The sequence below is a fragment of the Falco punctatus genome (assembly GCF_963210335.1).
Source record: "Falco punctatus genome assembly, chromosome: 10".
Lineage (NCBI taxonomy): Eukaryota > Metazoa > Chordata > Aves > Falconiformes > Falconidae > Falco > Falco punctatus.
The window spans coordinates 1483414-1508243 of NC_137590.1; the positions used below are offsets into that span (position 1 = coordinate 1483414).

The window sequence follows — 24830 nt, forward strand, 5'->3', positions numbered from 1 at the left end:
TTTATTCATAATCTTGCCTATGGAACCTTCATTTAATGAAATGGTTTGATTAATGCAAGCATTGTCTACTCTTGCCCTAGTTAGAGATGCCTTGGCCTGCCTTTAGGTCAAAGTAGTCATTTCTAGGCACATGAACTATTTCTAATAGGAATGAGAGCGCCAAAAGGGGAAAAGGGTGAGGGAAACTTCTGTTTAATCTCCAAACACAGACTGTTAGTGCCTTTATAATTTCTTATAGGTGGCATAGGTGATGTGTGGGCACTGATGCTGAAGCTTGGCACCTCCTAGGCACTGATGGAGTCACCTCTGTGAGGAGGGAAGAATCGTGATGATTTGCTTAGTTCTTCTAGTGGTTGCCTGACCATAGTTGGCATATAAAAAGGTAGAGGTTTTGAAATTTATTGCTTCATGATCCAGGTGAATTCCTTGGTAATACTTGAGATCCAAGAAGTATAGGAGTCATGAAGGAATATATTCAACTCAGAAAAGATAAGGTTGACTTCCTTGGGGTATGTATGACTGGAGAGCCCATTTCTGAATACTCTCTGGCCTTCTTAAAGCTACTTTTGAACAGTCCAGAGGACAAGAGCAAGTGCTGGATGGGCCAAGGTGACTGTCAGATCCTTCTCATTAGATACTCCTCTTAAAAACTTCTCTGGGAAACAGATGTGGAGGCGACTTTTTAGGACGAAGGTTTGTGATTGACAGGAACCAAAGGACTTAATGTGCCCATAACCCAGAGGTCCATGCTTTTCAAGCATGAGGAAGAAGAATATGGTTTTCATGCCACACAGCCCAGATCTCCGGCCTCACATCCTAATGGCCCATGCAGATCTGTAATGTGGACATGCATATTGACAAAGCATCTCTGGGAAACCCAGTGGCTATTGGACTAGAGCTAAATCTGGAGAAAGAAATTGTTTCTATGGTTGGTTTGTGGTTTTAATCCTAATGAAGAATGGCTAGAGGCAAGACAGACTTAGAGTGCGGTGGGTTGTACAGGCATGTAGTAAATCAGGAGAGTTGGAGCGAAGACCCAGCTAGCACAATATTCTGTCCCTGGCAGGAAGCAACAGCAGATGTTAGAGGAAGAGTGTAAGAACAGAGCAAAGCGTCCATTGATAATTCCCTGTTACTCTCTACTGCTATGGGGTTTCCTGAGCTAGAAGCCACATTGGTCTAATTCTCCATTTTGGAATCCCCAGCACCCCACCACCGCCACCCATCCCCCTGGTAAATGTTATCTAAGTGACTTCTAAACACATGAACTCTTTTGGAATCTGTAGCAACCTGTGGCTGCGTGTTCTAGAGTTCAAGCACAAGTGTGACAGTAAATGATGTTTGCTTCTGATGTGTGTGTACTGTTTAGGGCCAGAAATTAAATTACTAAAATGTACTTAGATTTTGGTTTTGTGCATTTCTGTTAGGCGCAACATGTGATGAAATTCATATTAATATTTAATTTTGGTTTTGTGTTTTTCCCCCTGCATCAAGGGTGCAAAATGCCTGATACTTTGAATTCATGGTTTCTAGTAGCCCAGCTTCATGTCTGGTAAGTGAAAAGTAAAATAGTAGTGTAACTATTTTCAGGAAGTACTGATATGTATCTTATTGTGAGAAAAAGTAGATTTCATGGTTATTGGTAATAGTAGTTATATTCAGTTTACTGATTATTAACTTTAGAGTTTTCTACTAAAGAACAGAAAGTCTCATAGAGAAGGTAATAACATCTTTTACATCTCTGAATTCCTCAGTAGTGGAATGATCTTTGCCATGAGTTTTCTAGAAGCCTTGCTCAGCCTGTGTGGAAAAATCTTTCTTGAGTGTTTTAGGAAAAACTTAAATTTATGTAAAAGTAATTTAAAATGGGAGAATTTGTGGTGATTGAAGTTGCTGCTCATCAGAAGCATTTAACAAATTATAGCATTGGCATTTATTCTTGCACCTCTGAACCATACGTGCAGGTTAGTGAATGCCAGCTTGGCTACATGTAAAAATATTAAAACCCTTAAACATTATGGTTTTTTCCTTTTTTTTCATTTGTGAAAATAGTAGCCAAAAAAAATCAGGTTTTCATCTAGCTTTACATACTTGTAAAGGTCAGAGGGATGCACAAGGGAGTACAGTAATTTTTGTGAAGTGCCAGATCTTTCAGGAAACTGAAGTCCATAGACTTATATTCAGCTATCCAAAGGCTGAAAGGAAGTTTGTACTGAAATAGCTGCACTTTAAGCATAGGCCCCTTATTTCCTTGCCTCCTTTTTTTCCTCTTGCCTCCTTTTAATTTCCTGTCTCCTCAATATATTGAAAGATGGGGCAGCTCATTTCACTAGAGAATTAATATATTAGTAGAAGCACTGAAATTATAATCAGTTAATGAAATCAGTGGAATCAATTAAGGAAGAACTTCGAAATTTGCAGTTTCTTTCTTACCATTCCCTGTGGAAAAAAGGTTTTAAAAATCAATTGATAAGCTAATCATTCATATAGATATTTGGAAAACTACTGCAATAAATATTCAAAACCAAACTGTTCATAAGTGGGGAAAACCAAAGAAGGGTGACATGAATCTGCAAAGAACACGCCTTTTTTCCACATCATCTTGATTTTGAATTGACAGGAAAATGTACACTGTGATACACAAAATCACATTCATGATACATAACCTTCTTTCATGACAGGCATAAAAACAAAAGAAAGGACTATGACGGAGATTGAACGAGTATGGGTTACACAGAAATTCTAAGATTAGAGCTACATTGGAGAAGGCCAAGAGTTGCCACACTTTAAGCCAGTGATGTTAAGGAGATATTTAATGAGGGAAATTGAAGTACTCTTAGGATATGGTGGACAGGTGGACAGCGATGTACTACATAATCAGGAAGGAACCAAATCGCTCCATTTCATGTGACAGCAATGAAAATTCGAGTGTGGAGGTTAACACTAAAGGTTAATATTTCCAGGGTTTATGTGCCTTGCTCCTCCATGTTCCTGGCAGCTTGACCTAAGGAGCACTGTCATTCTGGACCATGAGTGAGAGATCCAGCTTGATATTCCAGGATGCAGAGAAGCTTGCAATGGGCCTACTCGCTACCTGGGTCATTGGGAAATGCTGCAAGCTTTGCTTGTGATTAGCTCAGTGACCAGGATACTGCCATGACGTGGTTTTGCTTTAACAGTCAGGTTTATTGCTGTGCTCTCTGTGATTCTCTTTCTTTAATCAGTTTGACCTTGATAAAATGGGAGCAGGGCATTATTGATTCCGTTAGCTCTGGCAGGATCAAGAACATCCTATCCCTGTCTGAAGGCTCAAATACTTCTGTCTTCCCTGCTGGACCTTTTGCCTCAGAGGCTAGAAACCTTCCTGATTTGGTGGCCAATGACCTGACCATGTAGGTTCTGGTCACAGTCTTTCAAAGCGTTGCAGTCTAGATCATGTTTTGGTGTACGCACTTTTTCCTCTTTTCTTGAGAGTTTTAGTTTCAGCTGATGTAGACTGTCTTCTGGAGCTGGAGATGATGAGAATTTTTCCTAGTTTAGTAAACGCTGCCTCCTTTCTTGCTGTTGTTGCCCATTACATGCTAGTTAACTGTGTTTCTGTGCTTTTTGCATCCCACCTTTTATAGACTTAAGGTGCTTGTCAGAGCATACGTTACACATTCTGGTGGGTCCTCTCTTTGAATCTCTGGCTCTTATTTCTTCTTGTCTGTGAATAGAGTTTCCCTACTTACCTCCAGGCAGAAAGGGGGCAAATTCAGGCTCTTGTGTTTAGCCTCTGCTTTTGCTAACTTATTTCAAGATAATGTTCCTTTAGACACATTCCAGTGCCTTCCAATGCAGTGCTAAAATTATATATTAGAAAATCAACCTGTTGGTATTCTTTCTTGAATGTCCTGTTTTTATAGGCCATTTCTGTTACTTCACGGCTTTGATGTCAGGAGGACTTTTTATGTTTTTAGAAGTCCAGACCTTTTAGAAAATCTGAAGCTGTTCATCTCCACTGTTGGGTTTGCCTTTTTCCTTGCATTGGCAGTCCTAATGGAGTATTGGCTGTGTGCAGAGCTTTTATGCAACTGCCAAAGAGAAGACTTTGGTGACTGTACTAAGAAATGTCTTGGTACAGGATGTATCGTGTTACATACCTAGAGTTCCCTTCATATTTTCACCACACCAAGTATGGTGACATCTCTAAAGTATTTAAGATTGAAATAGAGAGGTGCTACAATTCCTGTTCTGAAAGGCTCAAAGCTCTGTTGCGAGAATTCATCTGAGTGTTGTTTTTCATAAGGAAGTCTGCACTTGAGAAAGTGTTGAGAGAGTCCAGAGGAGAACGAGAACCACCAAGTATGTAGAAAACAGTTCCTGGAGGAAAAGATTTCTGAGGTTTGCATAGAGAAGACTGAGGATACCATACCATTTTGAAATGTGCTGCTTCAGAAGAAGGGGAATAAACTTTCTGTGTTTTGTGACAGAGAGGACAGGGAGAAAGGGGTTTAAATTACATCAGAGGAGTCTTGCTTGAGAGAGGTTTTAAGAGAAAGTTTATATGGAATGTCTTAGGCATTGAGTTGATCCTGCCTTTACATGAGGGAATAGGCTACGTGGCCTAGGTAGAGAGAGGCACCAGGGAAGAGGAAGACTGCACAGCCAGGCTTGGTGCTGTTAGTTTGTGCCCCAGCAAAGACCTGTATGTGGCTGTAAATGCATGCAGTACTTGGTGAGCTTGCTAGGCTGGGGCACAGGATAACATGCAGACCTAATTAGGAAGAGTTCAGAATTCGGCTTATAACCATTTTTCACAGCATATGTCACAACATACAGCTGATCACAGAGTCGATTTCAGAGCTTCCTTCTCCTGTCCCCCAAGTTGCTGGCCATTCATGAATGGGTTAAACAGAATACCCTTCCAAAATCACTGTTGATATTGTGTTGTTAGGCCAGAGTAATTTCTCTGGACAAGTTTAATGTAGCCCCAGTAGTTGGTCTGGAGCAACTGGGGAAGCAGGAATGAGTGGCCAGGTGGAGGCGATAGTGGGAAGCTCTGTGTGGGCTTTGCATTTGTCGTGCTTTAGAAGTATAGCGCATCATCATACCTTGATTGCTTGGCACTGAGCTGCCTCACAACGGTTGACAGGGCAGTGTCGACTACTGCTTCTGGTGTTTAAGCCAGTCTTTTGGCACTATGGGAATAATGACAGAAGCATTTGTAGCTAAGGCTGTTGCAGAAAACTGCTACCCCTCATCTAAGATGGGTTGAGTTGATGCTCCTGTTCCTTTTCAGGCATCTTTTCATATAATTTTCTTAACTTAAATACAGCATAAATTATCCAACCCAACCAATGTCAGGTAGACAGCTTTCTAAAGATAGTGTGGAATAATTTTGCTTTCATGGTTTGACGAAGATGAGTCAGTATTTGACTAAACTACAGGACAGATTCTGTAGTGAAACGATAAAATGTTTCACACTGTGTTGATCTAATGAGAAGGTTTATAGTCTTTAAAGAGCCTGTGTCTTTTAAACCTCAGACGGCAGGTGTAGTAACAAACTACCAAATTTTCAAATAAACTGCAAAATTCCATGATCTCACTCGTGGTGCTGCAGAACAGCTCTGTGACAGCACTATGCATCCAAACACAGAGCCGCCTTTTAGGCTTCGTGAGTAGCAGTTTTTACTCTGAGCACCACTGTAGTCCTGCTCATCAGTGACCAATTGTTAGTTGTTGGTCTGTGTGCTGCGCTCTCCTCCTGCTTCACCACCACTGAAGGCAAACTGGATAGGAACCAGTATTTATGCTCAGGAGTAGGTTTTCTTGCCAAGCCACTCTTGAGGTTCCCCGCCCCCCCCCCCCCCCCCCCCCCCCCCCCGAGCTTGCATATTCAGCAAGAGAAGCATAAAAATGGTTTTCTTAGCCCAAAATAGGGATACAGTAACTCTTACTAATTAACTTTTTTACGCAGCTGAATTATGTAAATGCACAAGGTTTTTAAATTGGTGAAAGTAAGACACAAAAGTTTTAAGCTCCTTGTGCATTTGTTTTGTGGAAGGATTGGGATCTGGACAGCTGTTCTCTGGGTTCTGAACCACTGTTGTAGCAGAAAGCTTTGTCATCTTTCTGCGACCAAAATAAGCATTCATTTCTTGATACTGCCTTAATTGTGTTGTTTGCTGGGTCAGTGGTGCTGTTGGACAGATAATGAGTTGTCACTGCCACAGCATAAAGTTTGGGAATCCTTACACAGCTCTGCTTCCTGAGACAGAAATTGCCACCATCTTCCCTCTGTTCCCTTTGCTGACTGTTGCCCCTCTCCTTCTCTACCTGCCTCTGCCCAGATTCTCTGTCACTCCACCCTTTGATCATTGGTCTACTTGTCATGCCTCAGTCCGTCTCTCGAGTCTTCTGACCTCGTTCCACCTGGCTTGTGTTGGAGCCTGAGCTGTCTTGTATGGCTGGTGTCATTTTCAGAAACTCTCCATCTAGAAATCAGATTCTGGTCCATGGGCATTTCTTCTTTCAGTTTTGGTGTCTCAGTTGGATGGCCCTTGTATGGGACTCAAATCTATGGTTCTAATCAGAAAAAAGAATATAGAAGTAATGCAGTTTGTTACCTTCAGTTTGTTTTGTCTCTGTGACTCATTGCTACCAATTAGTTTTGCTTCTGAAAAATACCTTTCCTTTACTAATCAGTAGAGAAGATAGAATCCATCATAAAGATTGGCATCTCCTGAGGTCAGCTCACAGTCAGGCTTCAAGGGTTTATGATTGTCCCTGTTGAGCTGGCATTTACACATCACCAAATACTTTGAATGCTTATAGGGAGGCACAAATCTTATGTCCACTGAAGAAACGAATGGACAAAAAAAAAATAAATTCTAATTTTTAACCCTTGTGGCACATTCACTGTTGTTCATATGCAGCTCCTTCAAAGTGGCCTCCGGCAGCTCTGCTCTGTTGTTTTTACATAAGCTGGAAGAATAATTTCCTGTGAGCAGTTTCCCATCTGTAGCACGTCTCTATGAAAAGCAGTAACGTGTTTGAGCATCACCTCGTCTACAGTAACTCAGTCAGTCATGGACAGGCGCTTCTGACTCGTAACACAGCAGCAGAGCTGATTAGTGAGGTAGAGAAGGTGGGACTGGTGATGGGACTCAGCTTAGTGAAGAATTAGCCTGTATTTCAGTTCATGCTGTTTACAGATCTTGTAAAAGAGGCAAAATAAAATTTTTGTTCTGATGATTTATTTTTTAGACAGAACAGCAGCAATGACGTTCAAGTGGCTTCAGTGCTTTAAAAAAACCCTCAACCTGGTACTCTCATTAAGATCCCACAGTGAACTTACAAACTTGTGAGTTCTTCTAGCAAGTACTGTGTGTAGGGGATTTTCTGAGTGGTTGGACGTGTATCCAAAGACCCACATAGCTGAAATAATTTAGGACATTGCTAATGCGAATTTGGGTGAAGTCTGTAACTTGCCTAAGCTTTCACAGCTTGGCTACCTCGGACTTTTACAGCACTTCAGTATGCCATGCTGAGTTACAGCTAGCTTGTAGCCTAGGATTAGACAAGAGATTTGTTCCTGCTCCAAAGGGTGATATGTTCTTAAGGCTCAGGAATCTAGGTTGCAGTACTGTTTAACTAGATTACAGTACTGTCAGCCAGAATAGCTGTCACTCTTCTATAGCTGGACTGGCCAAAATATGATAGATACTGCTTTTGAGTACAGAATAGAAAAGTTTGTGATAGTTTATTTAAAAAATAAGTTAAAGTCTTTGTGGTTTTTTTTTCTGATCACAAGAATACATACTGTGAGGAGAATCTTAAATGAGCTGAAATATATTTAATTTACTCTTTACATATGAAGAAAAACTAGAAGCTATGAATTTGATGTTTATTTTTTTGCAGGATGTGTCTGGTACGATTGAAGCAGGAGGGTCGCACAGGCAAATACATGTGTCGCTATATAGTTCACTGTATGTGGGAGGATGTTGAACAGCGTGGTAAGGTGATGGGGGTAAGTCATCTTTGGTGTTGATAATGATGATTTGTATCTTTCAGTGATTTTATAACTTTGCATATCTTAGAATGACTAAGAATCAACCTGTAGCTGCTTGTTTATTTCTTTATTAGCTTAAGCTGGTACATATACCTCTTACTCCTGACCATTCGTTCCTGCAGTTGTACTGTCTGTTGTATTGAGCCACTCACCTCATTTCTGAAATTGCACCATAGCCTGGATGAAGATACTGATTTGTCTGAAAGTAATTATTTTGCCATATGGTTTGCCATGTGATTGCAGAAGTGGATGCTGCTGTAACAGAATGGGAATTTGTGGGTAGGAATAAGCAGGTGGTAATTTCTGGCTTTTAAGTCTTTAAGTGCATTTCTCCAGCCTTCTGTTGGTGATAGTCTTCAGAGAAGGCAGTGCAGAAGCAGTGGAAGTAGGAGGTAGTTTTCATAACCCCAGTATCACAGTGGTGACAGGAGACTTGATACACTTGAGGATGCCTGTGTTCAAGGAACTTCTATTGGGAGAATAGGGCTGGGGAAGTTTGCCTGTGTTGTAAAAAAAAGAAAAGAATTGTTCAGTGATTAAACAGAGGTTCGCCTGTGATTAAAATAAATTAGACTGTTAGAGAAGTGACATTTTTTGTATAGCAATAGTAGCATATTGTCAAGTCTTAGTTGTCAGCAGTATTTGGAGAGGCTGCTAGGGTATTCTTACTGGTGAACAAACAAGGGGAATTAATCAGTGGGTTAGCATTTAGTATGTGATCACATTAGTAATTCAAGAGGCTTCTCTCTGATATTTTTGTTTTGTATGTGGCTTTAGAAAGTGTTGATTCTGGTGTAACTTCAGTTATTCCATCAGCAATGGTGGGTTTTTTCCCTAGCTGCTGGGAATTTCATAGCTTTACTGTGTTACAGCTTGCTTTTAAAGACAAGTCACCCTCTTAATTTTAGAATCACAGAATAATGAATCTTAATCTTAGAATCATTTAGGTTGGAGAAGACCTTTAAGATCATAAAGTCCAGCCATAAACCTAACACTGCCAAGTCCACAGCTAAACCATGTCCCTAAGCACCACATCTAGATGTCTTTTCAATACCTCCAGGGATGGTGACTCAACCACTTCCCTGGACAGCCTGTTCCAGTGCTTGATAACCCTTTCAGTGAAGAAATTTTTCATAATTTTGGGTTAAAAGTAAATTTGGGCATCTTATAATTTCTTGCTACGTTAATGTGCTTATATAAATTCCAGTATGGGAATCTCCATTCTCCTGGTCAGATGCCATAAGGCAGTCAAGTGTGAGTGAGCCTAGACAAATTAGATGATAGTATCAGAGAAGAAGATTGAATGAAGTAGCTTCTGCATTTTTGTCCTTATCCAGTGCCTTACATCAGTGGTTGATTCTACTTTCTGCAGGCACAGGAGACAGCTCAGACCTTTATTCTGGGTGTAAATTTAAGGCTGCTCTTCTTGAAAAGCAAAAAAAACCAAAACCCAACAAGAACAAAAACCCCAAACAAAACCCCACAAAAAACCATACACACAAAAAAAACCCTAACAAAAACAAAACAAACAAAAAACCCCCAAATAAACACCATTACCTCCCAAAGCCCCCCAGAATCTCTTCAGATATCTCTTGATTCAGTCTCTGCACAGAGAGAGTGCTGCTTTGGAACAAAATTATTTCTCTGTTCCTTTTGACCCTAATTTTGCCTTATATGAACTAACCTCAAATGCCATCTTGTAGCTGTCCTTGCAGGATTGGAAGCAGCAGCAAACAGCAAAGGGAAGCAAAGCTAGCTGTTTGCTACCCTTACAATTATGCAGAACTCAAAAGCATAGCATGGTGTAAGTTAGACCTGTACTGAGATCTTTTTTTCAGTGAACTTTAAGAGGATAAAAAACCCCAGTGTTTATAGTCGGTTCTTTGTAAAGGGAAACATGGGGTTTCCATTTCTGCAAACTAAATTATTCCCGGGCTCCCCAAAATTCCCCAGAGTGTAAAAAAAACGTCACCAGTGTCCTTATGCTTTTGTCCAGTCTGGAGTCTCAGGTGTTAATACATGCATATTATAATGGTATGGTTGCTGTATGATGTAACTGTAAGGAGGTCTTAAGTTGTTTGAATGCCATTCATTCTCTGCCTTAGCAGGTTAGGCATCTTTTCAGTTTGAATTTAAATTTCATAATCTTTGTTTGTAATAATGATCATGCAACGTAATAATGAGTATGCTTAGCTTGCAATAATATGATTCCTATAATATACTTTTGACTGTAACCTAGTGTTAACGTAGCTTTTATGTGGCAATAGCTGATGCTTAAATGAAGTATGTACACATTTAAAAGCTTGATCTCGAAAACAGTTACATCTGTGTGTATATTTAACATAGTTTAGCTGCACAGAGGCCCACTGATTTTAATGAGACTCCTTCTGAGAGAACGTGAACTTTTGAGGTAACTGCTAACTAGACTAGGCACCAAGGGTGTGTAAGAAAGCATAGTGAGCTCTCCTAGATTGTAAACTTGGAGATTAGGACTGCTCTCTTCCCCATAGTGTTTGTGAAAGCATAAGGTTTTCATAATATTTTAGTGATTTTTTTTTTCTTTCATCTTTTAATTATTCCTAGTGTTTCAGTCATTATTTTGTCAAGGTGTATGAACTTTATTTAGCGTCTTCTGCTAGTATTTATTGTATGTTAGATGAAAACAATTTCTGCATTGGTGTCTGAAGAGATTAGCTATTCCCTTGTTCCTTATCATTGCTTTATTTTCCTTCCTTGGTGCTAGTGATGCTAGCTTAATGTACCACTTCACGCATGCTCCTGCATGGGCAGTTTCTGTTTATTCCATGCTCTTCACTTACTTCACATAGATGTGATGGAACTCTTTTTCTCACATCTCACCTTTAGCAATTACAAGGAGTCTTAAGAGTTTTAAGTGATAAGTAAAGGGCAGTTACCATAAGTGTTAGGTTCTACTTACTGTCTTGATGTGTTTATCCCTAATAGTTCTTTAAAAAGGAGGCTGAGGTAATGACAAAGGGCTTATGAGCTGATCGAGGAGTATGTGTAACAGCTATTTCCGTCCAATGCTTTCAAATTTCAGAAGCTGAGCCTTTCTCAGAAGTAAGTTAAGTGAACAGAAACTTTCCTGAATACTTTTAGGGCACTAAAGTTATCATCTGCATAGCTCCTAGGAGGCTAGGAATTTTTTCCCCCTGCTTTTTCTCTCATGCAGGGTATCAAAGGTCAATATTTAACTCCGATCGGTACATTCCTGTATTATGGTATAAGTGACAGAGCACGTGTATGAAATTGCTAGTTGGATGCAATTAGTTTAACTTGTTGACAGACAGAGCTGTAGTTCTTCTACTCATTTCCATATCTAGCAACAATTCCAACACTTGATGCAGAATATGGATACTATATTCCTGAACTGATATTGATGGTTTATTAAAATATGCCATCTGCCTTTGAATATGCAAGTTCATTGAAGCTGAGAGAATGTGAGGCATTTTAACTACTAATTTACATCAGCTCCCAGCTCCAAATGGAGTTTGTATTCTTTCAAAACCTGGTTGTTAAAACTGCTGAGATCTAAATCTCAGCTACAAAGTTTTGGGATCTGTTAGCCTGAGCTCCTTCAGCACTCCCTGAATGTCGGCAAGAGTCAGAAACCAAAACTTGACACAGCTGTAAAAACACACAGAGAGCTTGTGGCCTCAGCAAATTCTACTGGTGCAGGCATATTTCAGATATAAATTTTACTCTGCTGTCCCTAGTACTAATGAAGTCAGTTTCTTTTGGTGGGTTTGCAGCCAGGTGTGTCCAGTTCTGTGGCTAACCAGTGCTCTTTACTTAATTTTTCCACTAGTGACATTTCTATCAAACTTTAAAAACAAACAGAAAAATTGGCTTGATGCAATGGCTCAAAGTGTTAATAGTAACATTAGGCTGGGTAAAAGACTTCCTTTCGATCCTACTTTGCCAGAGATCTCCACCTTGTGGCTTGCAGTGAGTAGATTTATACTATGCAAACTGGCAGCTGCCTAATCAGTTTGTAAGGGGAATTCACTCAGTACTAGAAATTGCTGCTATTTGTTTTCCTAACAGAGTTCTTTAGTAACCTGAATATTAACCTTACTGATCTGAATGTTCTGTTTTAGTAACTGTGTGTATATAAAAGCAGTTGATACAAGTTTTCAGTGTATTTTAATACTCTTAGATGAAGCTGCAGAATTGATCAGAAGGACTTGTAGATGCTGGAGTTCCATGGAATGGGATTTCAGCTGATAAACAGACAATAGATATGAGGTTACAAAAAACCCCACACAAACACCACCCACCCCCACCCCAAAAAAAAAAAACCAAACCAACACACCTTGAACAAAACCCAAACAAACAACAAACTGCCATCAAAAAAAATGTACAGCCCTTACCTGCTTTGCGCCAAGAACTCCATACTAATACTTCTGGGTGCAAATCACATGTTTTCTTACAAAGATCAATCAGGCTTCATTCAGATACCTGTAAATTGTTGTAGGCTCATTTTAGCAGTTAGTCTTGTGCGGTGTGGTGGCGTTCTGCTTCTGAAATGAGTAAGTAGGGTTTTTTCAGTGCAAAACAACGTTTCATAACCATACATGTTCTGAAAGCTGCAAAAGAGATAAGAATAGGGCTTAAGATAAGGAGGGTCTGTCAAGCCCGGTGTGCCAAATGTGTTTTAATTTATCTTAATCTCACTTTCCTGTTTTCCCACCAGACCACTTAGACCCCTGCCCCCTTTTTTTCCAGGAACACATCTAGGTGTCTTTTGAATTCATTTATTGGCTCTGCTGTGCATAGCACAATACAGTCTTTGTTACACTTTTAGCTAGAGCTGTTTATATACAGTGACCCATAATTTGCTCTCAGTTACGTTGGTGTACATCTGAAGTAATGCCATCAGAATCAATAACGTGGTTCACATCACTGTAACTGAGAGCAGAATTAAGCTCTGTGAACTTGAATGCCATTTTCTGTCTTGATACTATTTTCACAGCGAGAAGACTTCAGATGATTAAAAATGCCATTTTACCTTACAGTAACTACAAAACCTCCTAAACTTGATATAATTTGAGTTTGTTATTTGTATTGTGAAGAACAAAAAGTCTGATGTTTCTAACCAAAGACTCAGAAATCATGGTCACAGTGAGACAAGTAAGATTCTAGAATTGCTTTAGATGAGAGGATAGGGTGTAAAATTGATAGAATTTTTTAAAATGGAGCTTGATCTTTGTGTGAACTATTGCAGTTGATTCACTTGCAGTGGGAGCTACTGTACTCGAATACGCAGGGGGTCCTTTTCAGGCCCGTCTCTCAGATCTGGTGGGAAGTGGTGGACTCAGTTTGGGATGCACAGAACAGAAGCTGCATTACCATGGGAGAACAGGATGTGAGCTGGGGCAGAAGGAAATAGTGTGCAGCATTCTGGCAGTGCAGTGGAGTGGGAAGTTGAATGGAGGAAGCGTACTCAAGTGAAATGTAGAGAAGGTAGCGATTTTGATTGAGGAAATGGATTGGAATATGAGATGGAGGATAGTGTTTAGTATGGTTGAGAAAGGTTTTTGAAAACCTATAAAACTAGAGAGGAAAATACCTAGTTTCAGATGGTCTAGGGATATTTTGAAATGCGTAACTTTCCTAGGACATTTTAAGGACAGAAATGTTACCAGTTTTTAATGACTGTTTAGAAAACATGAGACATGAAATCTTACCAGTTTCTGGTGTTACCTTTTGTAAAAAAACAAACAACTTGCTTTTGTTTAAAAAAACAAAAACATACTGAGATACAAAATTGGTGTGTGTGGTTTTTGTGCTTTTTTTAATAGGATAGGCGTTGGATACCATTGGATAATAGGATATCGGGCATTGTATATGTTTTAACTGAACTTAGAGTTGTAAGAATATCACAAAAGAAATAGTTTGTCAACCCTTGATCCTTTCTCAAAGAGCTCAAGAGTTCACAGCAAGTTTTCAGTATTTTGTCACTTCCTAAATGAATAATAGTATCAGGTATTGTTCCAGAGTAAATTTGATTCTGGAAATCTTAAATATGCAGAAAACGCATGTGTATAGAGTGTTACCTGGAAAATATCTTGACTGTGGTGAGATCTGGAACAAACAGTATGCAGTGTGATGCAAATTTAGCTTTACCAGGTCATGGAGTTTTGAAATAGGGATCTCTTTCTCGTGTTGTTTTTAATGTAGTTGTTCTAGAACCAGTGTCTGTGGAATGAACGCACGTGGGTGTCTGAAATATAGGCACGTTTGGGGCATGCCAAAGATACCTGGTGTTGAAATCAAGTTATGATATATGCTTGGGTTCTTTTCAACTGGCCTGCCCTGTTTTTCTGTAGAGTCTGGCATAAAAAAATCAATTTAAATTTCCCAGATGTGTTGGATCTGGTTACTGTAAGGTAGTGTCCTTGGTCTGTTTTGTGCCTCCCTCTGGTGCCTGCAAGAAGTACACTGGAAGCTGCTTTGTAGCACCTTTTCTAGAAATACCTTTCTCATTATTCCTCACTTTCTGCACCAGTGGGACTCACATGCCAAAATCGATTTTACCATGCAGTGCTCGTAGGTGTTAAGTGCTGCCCTGTGTTTCTCAGACTCTCCAGAACGGAGTGTAGTTGCCAAAATTCAAATGTTGAGCAATGCAGTTACTGCTCACCACAACTGCATAATTTTTATTTTGATAGCGTAGAGATGATTGAAACAGGAAAATGATCCTTACAGAACCTGCCAGTCTCCAGGCTCAGCAGAATGGGTAACACTATGTTGTCACTGTTGCCTGGCTCCTGCCAGTGCTTTGTGTATCACTTGTGATGCAGTTTGTGATTTGCCTGTGGTCAGTGCAGGGTTAAGTAACACGTCGTTATGTGACTCTTGGACATTTAAAGACCACTACCTCTTCTAAATAAGAATAATCAAATGAGCCATTGAGAGGTTCTGTGGTTTTCCCAATATGTTTTGATCTTACTGTTGCTTGTGCTTTTTGCTGCCAGTAGAATATCACTAATATCTTATGCTTCCTCTTCAGGAAGCAATAACTAACTTTTCCTTACGTTTGTGCTGCCCGCCTGTCTTGAAGGACAATACCATAAGTATCAGTTAGGGTTCCGATATGGTGCAGGGGTGCTGCAAGGGTTTGAGGCAGTGCCTTCCCTTCCCCTTGCACAACTTGTTTTTGTGTCTCTGGCAGACTCAACAGCACCCGTGTGTTGTGGCTTTGATTAAAACAGTATGCAGTGGTTGTTGGCTCTCCCAGCTCACAAATTACTACTGCCACCTTCTGCAGTGTCTCTGGCTGTTCCCTTCCTCCTGTATCAGGAGGCCCTGGTGGCAGTTATCAGATGGTGTTTGGTAACTGCTGCTGACAAGGAGAGGTCGGTTGGTTTTCTGTACGCATCTAGCTTCCACTGAATGCTTCCAAATGCTAATTCTGGCTAAACTAAGGAGTGGTTGAAGTGCTTTATTTTGTACAAATTCTGACTTTTCTTCAGGGGGCACAAATGGCGCATGTGAGGTCTGTTTGGTACTCTTCATTTGGGATCTCTTCATTAAGCCTTATTTTGGAGAAGGATTAGTAACTTTTATTACTTTGTTTCTGAGAGCAAAATGTGAGTGCAGCTTTGCAGACTACAGTGAGTGCTCCCAAGAGGGAGAGGCACAGTATGTGAGAGAAACTCTGTTTTCTCTTTGACAGCAATTGCATTCAGGCTAATAGGATCTTCATCAAGCTTATATCTGTACAACTGTGGTAATTAATCTTACTCTCTCTGTCATGCTAACCAGTTAGAAGAGCATCGTCCTGTTCTCTGGGTTGCCTTCCTTGCTTGTCACTTTTGTTTTGTCAGGTGTGGTGAAAGTTTACTTCCCTATTGGTTGCTGTGCTCTGTGGTGTGCTGACTATTACTGTTTTCATGTATGCCCAATTTTGGCATTTACATAAGCAATTACTTAAGGTCTTAATTCATCGCACCCATTCTGAATGGTTTTTTCCCCCTCCTTGTCCTTGGTCATTTTTCTGTTGCCCTAATGCCTGAACTCACTGGAGCTTGTATCTGATGCCTTTCTCAGGGTATGCACCTGTTTCCACCTTTCCCCCCTCTGTCAGTATGTCACATAGTTATCCCTTCCTACTTCCTATCTTGTAGAGATATTAGTTTATCTCTCTACCTTTTTTGTTAATTCTTTTTGTTTCCTTGCAGGACCCCTTTGTATGTGTCAGGCTGGCACCACCACCTCTCTCCCTTCTCTTGTGTTCATTCATGTTTAACTAATCCTCTTACAACCATTAGTGCCAGTTGTGCCGGCTCTCCATCCACGGCATGCTGCTTCACTGCTACAATGGTCATGTGCTGCCTTTATTCAACATGCTTATCCAGGAGTTTCATGTTGCAAAGGCCCACAGTGGGAGCTCAGGATCTGTCCTCTTGTCTGCTTGCTTCAAACCCACCCTTGCAAGTTGAAGCATCTTCATGACTGCTTCTCTCAACTCCAGATTTGTCTTTTCTTCTCCAATTATTTTATTTCTTTTTCTGAACACTTGCTTTCCCATCCTAAATCCTAGTTGTGTATTTGCCATCATCAGCACTTTCCTCCACTAGTATGCTTGTGCCTCATCTCTTTCTCTCTCTGACCTAGATGTCACTCGTGTCTTCCAAAAACTGGTGCAATGATAATCTCCCTGGCTTGTTGCTCGCTGTGGCATTACATCTCCTGACTGTCTCCACTAGGGGTGGGGGTTTTTTTTGTTTCAATAACCTGTAGGATGTACTGGGGAGTGGGTTGTCCATCTGCCAGCACTGGCAGTCTGGATCAGCTTCTCCTGCGGGCAGCTCTATGCCACTGTAATTGTTGAGCTCCTTTGAAGGCCAGTCTTAAATTCTGCTGCAGACATAATGTCTTTATGTTTACAATGCACAGACCACAGTGCCTTGTAGCCTGGCTAGGTAAGTCGGTTGCAAATGTTTGTATTTTCCGGTTCGAACTTTGTTTATTTTGTTACTTTGTTTTCTTGACTTCTCTGGGCCATTTTATCCATTGATAAAACTGGCAGCTCTATGAAGCCCTTATTTTTGACTGCTTTTGGTAACAGCTCCCACAGTAGACTAAATGATAATCATCAGCAAGTGCAAATGCAATACATTCAATAATTCCAATGTTTGCTTTCATGCTTGCGTGCTTCTTTGATTTCTTTTGCTACTTTAGCATAAGCAGTGGCATATGATACATTTGTACCTGTCTAGGCAAACTGATGTGTGTGTTGTTTATTTTTTTTTTTCTATTCTGGTTTGGGAATCTCAGTAGCTTCTTTCTAGTCCCTTTTCTGTCCTCAGTTATTGTGTCTTCCTCTTCTGTTTCTGGTCATACACAGCACTTCTTGTATCTCTGTTGATGTTAACTGGATATTATGCTTCTGTAAGGACTTGAATATTGTTATTTCCATATTCAAAGGGCAGGAAAGAATGCAAAGGTTAAAAGATTTGACCAACATACCACCATGTCTGATCTTAGAGATCTCTATTTGTTGCTAGCAAAACGTACATCATGTTGATTTTCAAGTTAGTCAGATAGTCTTGGGGCCACAAGAATGACTGCACGTGAAAAGTGAGATTCAGCTAGTGGTGTGGATGTCATGGATGGAAGATGGGTCAATACAATCTTGGTGTGTGTGAAATGAGCCACAGTGATTGGAATTGATTTTCAGATGGCTTGGGCACGGATTCCATAACTCCAAATATATTTGGTAGGTAACAGAAGGCTGGCAGGCCTGTGAATGACCAGTGCTTCTAGGGGGTGTCACCTGAACTGTACAGTCATTTGACTTGTTCATGCTAAAAAGCACTAGCAATTCCTTCTATTTGTGGATGCTATTTGAAGATTTAATTGTTTAGACATGAGGAAATGGCAGAGACCCTGTAATTAATGGAAGTCCATGGCAAAAGCCCCTGAAGACAGAGCTGTGTACTGAGGAGCTTGAAAATAATGTTTCATTGAAAGCATCCTAAATTTGCCCATTTGCATTTCCTTTTTTATTATGTACTTGCAAGGGGGAAGATGGCCCCTATGTAAGTTTAATCTGTGTTATTCAGGAAACTGTGTAAAGAAATTTTTGGCTTCTTGAAATCCTTGCCCATGTTTTTAGGATCTTCTGGAAGTTTATTCACAGCAGCATCAAGTCTGAATGAAGTACAGAAGTAAGATGGAAAACTCACAGTATCTTACCATGCAGCTTTTTCATGGTTCGCTTTCCTCCTTTGCCTTTTACTTGAGGGCAGAACTAGGGTAGAGAAATAATTTTTGTTCGCTTCTGAAAGGTTACAGTAATAAAGAAACTCTTGTTAACATCAGAGTATATGGCAGGCAGGAGTTTTCACAGTCTGGCATTGTTTATTTTACCAGCAATTTGGAACCTTCTGCACTCTTAAAATATTGGCAAGAAAATATTTAGCTGTTAACTATTCTGTGGCATGTGTGTGTTTGAAGCCCTGGGGAGGAGGAGTGCTTGGGGAAATTGGGTTTTTCTCAGCTTATTATTGAAACCAGAAGGTGCAGAATATTGGTAGAAGGTGAAAGCAATGTGACTTCAAATTAGAATTTTACCCAAATGTAAAACTGATGGGAGAATGTCAAACAGGTCACGTATAAACAGGGCTGTGCTGGGAAATAGTGGGAAGTCTGATGGAGCAAATGCAAATAAGCCACTCTGCTAGGCACTACAAAAATTACTTTGGAAGTGAGATAGTAAGAGTGAGTATTTGCATTTGTTCTGTCCTCAATCACTGGATAAAGGTTGTAGCAGTACTAGGTGTTAGCATCGAGAATTAGCCTTGCTGATTGCTTACTAATTGCATGAACTCTTGCAATTGTCACTCAATTTTTAAATGAAATAAACTCTCCACAAAAAAAGTTTAGGAGAGATGTGACTTGCTGTTCCTACCTGATAGAAACTTCTTCTGGTCCCAAATTCTTGGCGGAAGAATGGGGGTTTTAAATTATTTTTTTCCCCTAGGAGAAGATCTATTTGGTGTGAGCAGCATCATTCTTGCTCTTATTTCTACATAAAGTGTAGCCTCTTCCCGTGAGGTTACTATGGTAAAGGTAGCAATATTTTTTTAATTGCACTAGCATACTCCAGGTGAAATTCCTATCAACAAAGTGACCTGATGACTGGCATCCAGGATCATCTAATGGGCTGTGGCTGTCTTGCTGCAAGTCAGGGCTGGAAGAGGTGCACAGACACAAGAGATAGCAGTCAATATCTGCAAAGATAAGCAAAAAATGAACAAAACTGAACATACTCAGAAGTTACTCTTCTAATGTCAGGTGAAGATCCAGTATACTATTTCTAGCAATGACCAGAGATATTTGGGGAAAAAGTGTAAGAAACTGAATTGTGTATCGGTATTTCTTCAGTACATTCTCTTGGCATTAACTAATGAGTAATATGAGAGTTGCGTGGGGACGATCACATTTAGTATCTACTAACAGAAATCCTCTGTGGATGTGAAGTCCCTTTTTTACCCTTATATATTTTTTGCTCTTTAATGTCCTGTGGCAATGACTTCTGCCATGTAACTGTGTTGCATGAGAAAGTACTTCTATTTTTGAAGCATTATTTGTTCATTTCGTCAGCTTTTCTACATCTTTTTTATAAGAAACAGTGAACAGTAATTTCTTGTTTACTTGCTCAATATCACTCATGATCCTACTTCTCCATCATCTTCCTCCTCATTTCTTCCTGAATATAACTAGTGTTTTCTCATGTGTCTAACCACCTTAGTCTTTTCTGTGTGTCTTCTAGTTTTTAGATTTGTTCTGAGATTAAAAAGTAATAAATATGTGCATCATTTTATATGTGGGCACACTATGGCTTTATGGCCGAATAGGGTTCCTCTTTTGTTCTGTATTCCTTTCCTAAGTCCTCACATTTATTTGTCTTTTTCTTCAATATTGAATTGCTGAGCTGGATTTTTTTTGAGATTTATCCACAAAATCTCTTTATTTCTGGAATTGTAGCTGCTAAATGTATACACATGGTTATATAAACTTTATGTGGTTTGTTGTTTGGTTCTTTTAAACACCTACTGCTAGTTCCTTTATCAGCACTGCATGTTACTGGTCATTCTCTGTGATTGTTGTTTCCATTTATTATTGTATTTTCTACTAATTTGTACTTACCTGGTTCTGCTGAAATACTTTTCAATATGGATGCCACCTTTCATGGCTCTGCAGTCCTGTTAAATGTTATTTTGTTTAGTACTTTATGATCCCAGGAATTTTGTTGCTCTTGACTTCTATTAAGTTATCTTAAGTCTTTTTCTACGGGCAGATCGTATCACATGGAATATGATGGACTCTCAGAATCCTGAGTGCTGCAAGAAGGTGGTGGAGCAATCTGTATTCACTGTCTCATCCAGTGGAAAAACTCGGTCACCAGATGAAACTAGTAGAAGCTAGTTTCAGAAGAAACAAACAGGAGGTGGTGGTTCTCCTTATGGGTAGTAGACCAGCGTACTTCTTGCTGGAGCGTGCTGTGGGTGCAGAAAGTTTACCAGACAAGTTGCTTGACATGGAGACCTGTTGAAGGTTGCCATATAAACAAACATCAAGGACTGAGAAGTGGCCTGAGCTGAAGTTGGTTGGGAGAGTACTTGGAGGAAGCATATATGAGATTTGTAGCCTTTTTACTTTTCTCAGTGTATCTAGCTACTGTTAAGGCAAGACATGCCGTTAAGTGGGCTCTTGGTCACGTCCAGTGCAGTGTTTCTTGTGTCTTACACCCTCTGACAGTTACTGAGGTCTGGCTCAGTAAAGAGATTGAGTTTTACATGACCTAAGTGCTAATGGTGAATATCTACTTTATTTGCCTTTACTGCTGTCTTCTCCCAGTGTTTCTTTTGAACTTGGTTATGTAACTTCCTTTCTATTTATCAGACTGAATTCTTGATCCTGGTTTTGGTATGTTCAGAAACATGTTCATGATCAGTTTTGGGCAAGTAATTTTTTAAAAGAGGCATTACAGGAAAAACCTTCTACAGCCGCTCACCCTCACAGAAAATCAGCAACTTGACAGAGCCCAGGGATTTGACCTCTTTTCCCTGACCCCTCTTTTGGGAGGTTGTCAATGAGCTCTGCCAGCCACAAACTACAGAGAAAAAGGAATTTGGGACAAGCCACAGTACAATCCTGACTGTATTAAATATATGGGGATCTGCTCTGCATCTTCAGCTGTTACAATGGCAGAATTTTTTAATTGATAGACTGCAAGACAGAAACATATACCTCATTTTCTTGATAGGAGACAGGTAGGGGTGACCTTCTATTTTCGTTGAAATATGTAAATAATGTCTTGAAATAAACATGCTCTAAGGAGTGTTATTGATGACTATGCAATTGTTACAAAGGTAGCAGAGCATGCAAAAGTCTCTTAACATTAACATGTTTTCATGGATTGAAGATTTTGGCAGGAACTGGTTCTGATGAAGTCTGGCATTCAGCTTTTGTCCAGGTTACTACAGTGTCAAAGTAGCTTGTCAGTGAACATTGAAGAAGGCTTTAAAGACTGTTCTGTGAAGCTCTTTATCTACTGAGTCGGGTTACAAAATTACTTAATTTTAATTAGAAAATTAGAGAATTTATCAAAAAAGTTAGTATTTTAAGCTATATGGGAACTCACAGCTGTAGCTAATTATAAGCCAGTAAGCTTGTTTGTAGAGAAAGTAACAGTGATTAATAAAAGACTCAAAAAATCAAGATTGGAAAAATAATTTCTGCAATATCTTTGTTATTTCGCAACTATGTGAGATTGTCTGAAGGAACTGGCCTTTTTGGCTACTTGCTACAGAGATATTTTTAATCTGTTTTATTCATTTAATCATTTTGATCCTAGCTACAGTCTCAGTCATTTTCAAAATTACTGTCCTACGAGTAATAGTTATGTTATTGGAGGAAATAAGAGCCGTTTGCAGGTTTTCCCATTTAATGCCATGTGTGTTTATTAAAAGGGCAGCAAACACTTAAAAAGCTCGTATATAACTATATGCAGTTATATATTATTTGTAACTAATGTAAACCATATATTACAAGTCATTCTTTCCAAACGCAGCTTGGGAGAAAGTGCATAAAAAAGCCTAAATATTTGAGGAGTGACAATTTTTATCATGAAAGATTTGTGCTGTTATCTCCTTCAGGACCTTCTGTCAATATTGAATGCTCCAGTAATCAATGGGAGCTGACTGATGTTTATAGCAGTGTGGCTAACAGAAGTCCCCAGAGTAGACTCGGTACAAAAGAGTCTACAGCTCTAGAGTAGGCTCTACCACAAAAGTCTGCGCGTACCTGTGCAACTTCTTTTGCACAAGAGATGGATTAATTTTTACTGTATCAATATAAAACATTACTTTGCTATTACAACTTTGACCACTCCAGGAGTGTGCTGATGATGTAGTATATCCGTCCACCTAGTGTAAACATTGCCTTAAAGAGCCTAATCTTAGTTTGAAAAAATGACTGTGCTGACACATCTACTGTGTACAGGTACAGGACCTAATACATTGTACAGAAGAGGCTTTTTATTCTAGCAGGAATGGTAGAACGATGGGGTGGAAACTTAAGCCAGAAAATTAAAATATGAAATGAGATACACATGTTCAACTGTGAGGGTGATATGCTTTAGCCAAACACAACTTACTGAGCTTAATACAGAGGGAACTCAGTGAAATGTAATGGTCTGTGATACGCAGAGGGTCAGGTTCTGTGATCTAATCATTTCTTCTGGCTGAAATCTCTTCATAAAAAAATCTAGCTCAACCATAACTTATGGCCTAAAGAGAGGAATTGCTGCATGAAATTCAATGACTAGTGCTTGTACAAGGTGCGGTTAGAAGTGTCCTTTCTGGCTTTATAGTCTATGGATGGATTAATGTGTTGAAGTAGCTTAAGGGTGCAACACGTGCTGGCAAAAGCTGTAGCAGAAAGAGACTCCTGCTAAAGTGCTCTCAAATAGTGCAGCCCGTGGACATCACAGCTGTGTCTACTCTAGCCTTTAGTGTGGCCTGACAGGGACACACATGTGGAGTTAAACAGTTGATGATCCAGCATCCCTGCTTTGCAGGGGTGATCTTTACACTGTGCTGGTTCTAGCCCGACCCTGTAGGCTTCGTAGCAGATAGGGAGCATGTTAGAGCACATTTTCCAGTTTGTGCGCACTGACACTTCTCTGCAGTGTCAGCCAAAGCATGACAAAGTGGAGATGAGGAGGAGATTCTATGAAAGAATGTTCTCAGTCCAACAAAGGACATTAATACGGACTAATCCTATAACAGCTTTTGCTTTAAAAACTGTGCCCATACGTAAGATACTTTCGTACATATTGAGCACATACAGTAAAGCAGTGTGCTCTTACTTTCCTAGGAATTATGTTAGAATTCAAAACCTTACATGAGACTTGATATTACAAATTGTCTGATATAGCAGTAAGCCTCACCAGGTGGCTGTTGAATTATGTATATTGAAGACCTCGAGACTGAAGATTAGGTTTCTTACTGCAATATAGTAACACAAATGCAGTAGTTGTATGCTGTAGTTGTCTTGCAGGCAGAACGTTGGGGTCATGGAGTCTTTCAATGAAAAATTGTGACGTTTAGCAGGAAGATACATTAGCTCTACATTTCCTTTTTTTAAAGGTTTTGTAAATGTGAGAGATGTACCAAAACTGTATTCCTTGTTTTGAACTAAGATAGCTGTGTGTGTCAATTGAGGCAATGGTTTTTAAATTTATTCTGGTGACAGCTCTGCAGTGGGTTGTTCCAAAAAAGGCAAAGGGGCCAAGTCCCTAGAAGAGCTCCAGATGTTACTGATTTTTTCCTTGTTATTAATAATTGCTCACTTGGAATTGTCTAGCAGTTTTTCTTCATAATAACAAAGTGTGGAAGAGTCAGCAGAATCATGACCAGCCAGATCATGAAACTTGCCAGTGGTGAGAACATGTACAAGTTTAAAAAGAGGAAGCATTTCCAACAAATGCTGATATACTCATTTTTCTTGTTTTATAAAGAAGGAATTTTTTTCCTACAATGTTTGTACTTAACCAGTGTTGGTTGTATTCTTCAGAAACTGCAATATTCTTTTAAATGTAATTTTATTGCCCAAGATACAGCTCCATCCCCAAAGTCATATTTTATATTCTAAACTGTTTGTCTTTTAAGATGTATTTATTGCCGTGTTTGTTTAACTTGGTTATCTCCTTCATCAATCTATTTCTTGCTAACTTAAAGCTGCTGCTCTTTGTTTTTAGTATAGAAAGCTGCTTCCCTAGGGAAGTATAGTCCAGGACTTGTCTCTGTAATGGGACTATTTGTTTTCTTTGCCCCTTGCAGTTGCCTGCTGTAACATTTGTAGTATGTGTTAAGTAATCCTTGAGGTAACATTTTTATTATGTCATAAAAAGTGCGTGGCAAATATGTAATAACTCATGGAATTTGTTTGTTTAAAATGGAAGGATAATTTATTGAGTGTGTTACATGAGACCTGCTCCCCCTTATTAGAGCTGTAGAAGTGCAGCTTATTTAGAAGTATGTTCTATTGAGAAAAACCACGATCTCTGACATGCATAGAAAGTTTGAGCATGGTTGGGTAGAAATGACATCATAGTTTATGTACTCAGTAAAAATTTAATTAAGTCATTACAGAAGTTGCAGTCATCATTTAACCCTCTGATTTCTTATGTTTAGTTCTTTTTTTAAACATTCAGTAATAACCAGTCTCCAAATCT

General features: G+C 39.5%; 1 protein-coding gene across 2 annotated transcripts in view; it reads left to right on the plus strand.

The window, feature by feature from the left end:
* Window positions 1-24830, plus strand: part of UQCC1 (ubiquinol-cytochrome c reductase complex assembly factor 1) — a 45954-nt gene that overhangs the window by 14980 nt on the left and 6144 nt on the right. For both annotated transcript variants that reach the window (XM_080405686.1, XM_080405687.1), the window contains 2 exons: window positions 1495-1552; window positions 7903-8011. In XM_080405686.1, coding sequence (XP_080261812.1) covers window positions 1495-1552; window positions 7903-8011 — 167 coding nt within the window. The remainder of the gene's footprint in view (window positions 1-1494; window positions 1553-7902; window positions 8012-24830) is intronic.